This window comes from Onychostoma macrolepis, chromosome 02 (assembly GCF_012432095.1).
Source record: "Onychostoma macrolepis isolate SWU-2019 chromosome 02, ASM1243209v1, whole genome shotgun sequence".
Classification (NCBI taxonomy): Eukaryota; Metazoa; Chordata; class Actinopteri; order Cypriniformes; family Cyprinidae; genus Onychostoma; species Onychostoma macrolepis.
Genome location: NC_081156.1, coordinates 21,536,777 through 21,540,650, shown reverse-complemented (window position 1 = coordinate 21,540,650; position 3,874 = coordinate 21,536,777). Strand labels below are relative to the sequence as shown.

The 3,874-nt window shown below is 32.0% G+C and overlaps 1 protein-coding gene across 1 annotated transcript in view; it reads right to left on the bottom strand.

The window, feature by feature from the left end:
• Positions 1–233: 233 nt before the first annotated feature.
• kiss1ra (KISS1 receptor a) overlaps positions 234–3,874 on the bottom strand; it is a 12,526-nt gene continuing 8,885 nt past the window's right edge. The window contains exon 5 of the mRNA XM_058751888.1: positions 234–608. Coding sequence (XP_058607871.1) covers positions 234–608 — 375 coding nt within the window. The remainder of the gene's footprint in view (positions 609–3,874) is intronic.

Here is a 3,874-nt window from a genome sequence, read left to right as displayed (position 1 = left end):
CACAGAGTTGTTGGATGTCGACGTCAAATAATACTTCTTAACCCCAGCTGTAATTATAATTGTAATTATTTATGTGCACTTCTGCAGTTCTTTGCCTTCTAAACGGCCTTTTGCACCACATTAGAATTTTTTCACAGCTCAGTGAACTGAATATAACCCCTATTTATGGGGAAAGACTGCGCTTCGGCGACTAGACAGTTGGCATGGATTCATGGTTGAGGTGTCATCCGCTCTCATTTCCTCTCAGTGTTGCTCTCCTCCGTTGCTACGAACTTTATTTCTGCATTGGCCGTGCGGGAGGCGACACTGCTGTCTCTCACTTTGTGTCTGAAGAGGAAGGGAAAGGTCTTCCTGAAGGACTTGCGGAAGCTGGCGCCCATAAAACCGTAGACAATAGGGTTGATAGAGGAGTTGGCATAGGACATGCAGTTGGCCCATGTCTTGATCTTATATGTTGCGTAGTTGGCTTTGAAGCTGGGATAGAAAGACTGGAAAAGGACAAAGATCTGAATGGGACCCCAGCAGATGGTGAAGAGAACAACAATGACCACTACCATTTTGGAAATCTTACTCCTAATGGAGATAGTTCTCTCTGAGAGCAGGTGGACCTGAAATAAACAAGGATTTGATACGATTATAGCAGGCAAACAGGTCTGATATGTGATTTTGCCACAAAAAAAAAAAAAAGATTAATGACATTTTAAAGAAAAGTCCACATATTTTTAGTGATAGCACTCTGCAAAAGTATACAGAATCTCAGTCATTCTAATGAAGTTATACACTGAAATGCAGTTCTTTGTCATTTTAATGTACTGAAATCTGAAAAGATAAGAAATGTTTTTTTCTGTCTGGGTGTTATTAAGGAATATATAGAAAAAAATAATCGTATAGACAATGAATTGAATACACCTCTTCTCGATGAAAATATGTTCAGTTTCTACATTAAAATGAACTTTGATATTTTTCATGGGGTTTAAAGTAAAAAAAAAAAAAAAAAAAAAATCTAGGTATACTGCAATTAAAAGTCCCATAAAAAAAATAATGTTGACATAAGTAGTTTGCATAATCTTTCATTCATATTTACATATTTAAAATATATACAATTTTGTAAAAACTGATGTAACAGTAATGTGACAGACAAGAAAGTTCCCTGTGTGACTTTTTAATAACGTCAGTTTTAAAAAAAAATAGATTTTGTTAGATTTTTTAAATAATGATTAAGATGTGTATATAAGAATATATTCAAGGTATAGAGAAAAGTATTTTTTTAATCTGATGATTACACTGTTTATCTGTTGTTAACCTGTTTTAAAAAGGTATGAAAGCAACATGAATACAATGTTTATATTTCATCATTTTAGATATCCTTATTTATCTCTGACCCTTAAATAAACCTACAATACAAAACCACAATATGCTGTTGTAACTATTCCCAGATAAATAAAACACTCACAATTTGTGTTGTAAAAACAGTTGAGTTTGATCTCTGAATTACTAAATCAGTCAGCATATTTTCTGGATTAAGATCCCACAGCAACATTATTATTCATGTTGTGAATCTGTTGGCAATGAACAGTACAGACCATTACAAAGAATTTGCAGTGAAGATAAAGTAGCGAAGAAGATAATATGGAACAAAAGCATTAATTAAGAAAAAGGGTACAAAACAAAATCCAAATGTGATTCTGCAGCAGGCACTGCTGCTTTAATTATATCTAACCACACAGGAATAGAGTTTCATTCCTCAAAACTCATTTGCTCAAACATCTGACATCAAACATCAAAACTCAAACATCTGCTGGCCAAAAAGCAGTATGGTGACTCAGGAACTCTGAGTGAGTGAGTGAGAGGTCACTCAGCTGTAATGTGGGAGATCTTTTTTTCTCAGATAAGACAGAGCTTTTAGCAGCTTTTAGTCTGGAATTCAAAGCGAATGTGTGGCAAAGCTATACTGCCCATGTATCAAAAAGTCACTATATTTACAGAGAAGTGTGGTGGTGGCAGCATCAAGCTGTGAGGTGTCTTTTCATTATCAGGGACTGGTTTTCTTGTCAAAGAGAAAATACTCCAAATCTCAGTCTAATAAAGAGTTTGTGCCACTGCTTGAAAATTGTGAACCTAAACCCTGTTGCAAATCTGTCTGAAAAAAAAAAAAAAAAAAAAAAATTGGGTCCAAATCAAATGTGAATGTTTCAGCTGTCTGACGTGTCCAAGGCACGTCTGAACCCAATGTATGCGCAACATCAACTAATCTGTTCAGCTTAATCTAATTGTTTTTTGTAGGCAGCATTTGATCAGTTCAGCAAGCAGTGTCTGAAGGAGTGAAAGTATATCTAGAGTAAATCTATTTAAGTAATTCTCTGTTTGTTTCAACATATGATTCCATTTCTATCAAAAATAAGTCATTAAATATAAGCTTGTTTATCTTCAAAGCTTATTTTACCTTGTTGTATTCTGATCTTCTTGAGCCAGAGAGAATTGTCTTTTTCCCGAAAAGTTAACATTATTGCATTGGACTAAAACTTGCTGACTTTGCTCATGCAGAGTATAACAACTAAAAAAAAAATAAAATAAAAAATAATATATATATATATATATATATATATATATATATATATATATATAACAATAAAATAATAATAATCAATTTAAATAAAATAAAATAAAATAAATAAAAATAACTTTTGTGGTGCTCGGTACAAAATGCCTGTCCTATAAAAATTGCGGTAACACTTTCTATGAAGCCCGTATTTATAATACATTATAAGGGTATTCTTAAGGTATTATAATGAATGCATAATGCATTATAAAAAACCTTATAATGTGTTATAAAATCTCATGAATAATCATAACAACAATTATAATACATTATAGTACTTATGTATTTGTGGTTATGACTTTTAAGACTATGATTATTGATAACACAGTGAACACCATATTAAATCTACTTCATTTATAATGGGCTATATCATAGCTTGACATTGTTTATTTAAGATCTGCACAGTACCTTACTACATCTCTCGAGTGCAATGTTTACATATATATAAAACTAATTGTATTAGTAGACTTAGGTAGGGTAGGTAGAATGTTCACATACTTGCAAAGTATCCTATACTCAGTATGTCTATTGAGGAACCATCAAATTAAAGTGTTAGCATACAGTATATTCAGCAGACACACTACTAATACTCTCATGACTGCTAGTTGACATGTAGTTGCAGAGTTACTTATCAACAGCTGTCTAAAAGGTGCCATCAAAATAATCAAACTGATATTATATATATATATATGTTCAAAGCAAATGTACAAATTACACATTCATCTGGTCTGATATCTGATCTTATGGCTGTTTGAGAAAAAAAAATATATATATATTATTGGCATTATTATTACTTATATGTGGTCTTTTTGTCTGATTTAAGTAAAGTAACATAAGTAAGGTGGCAAGATATGAGACTTATAATACATTATAACTATGAGAAATATAATCCATTGTAACTTAAGCGGATGGATCGTGTTCATTGTGTGTTATAGATCATCATACTCTTAAAAGCCACAAATAAGTAACTATTGTAATACATTAAAACTGTTCTTATGAATATTCATGAGATGATACAACATATTATAAAGTTATTTATAATGCATTATGCATTCATTATATATAATGCCTTAAGAATACCTTTATAATGTATTATAAATACGGGCTTCATAGAAAGTGTTACCAAAATTGCTATTCTGTATAATTACCAATTATTGGATTCTTGTTTTTGTTTTTTTATAGAAACTAATTTCCTTACGGGGGAACCTTCATACACAAAACGCTGCCTGTAAAGTCATGACTAGGTTTCGGACACCGCCTATGTGAAACTGGACC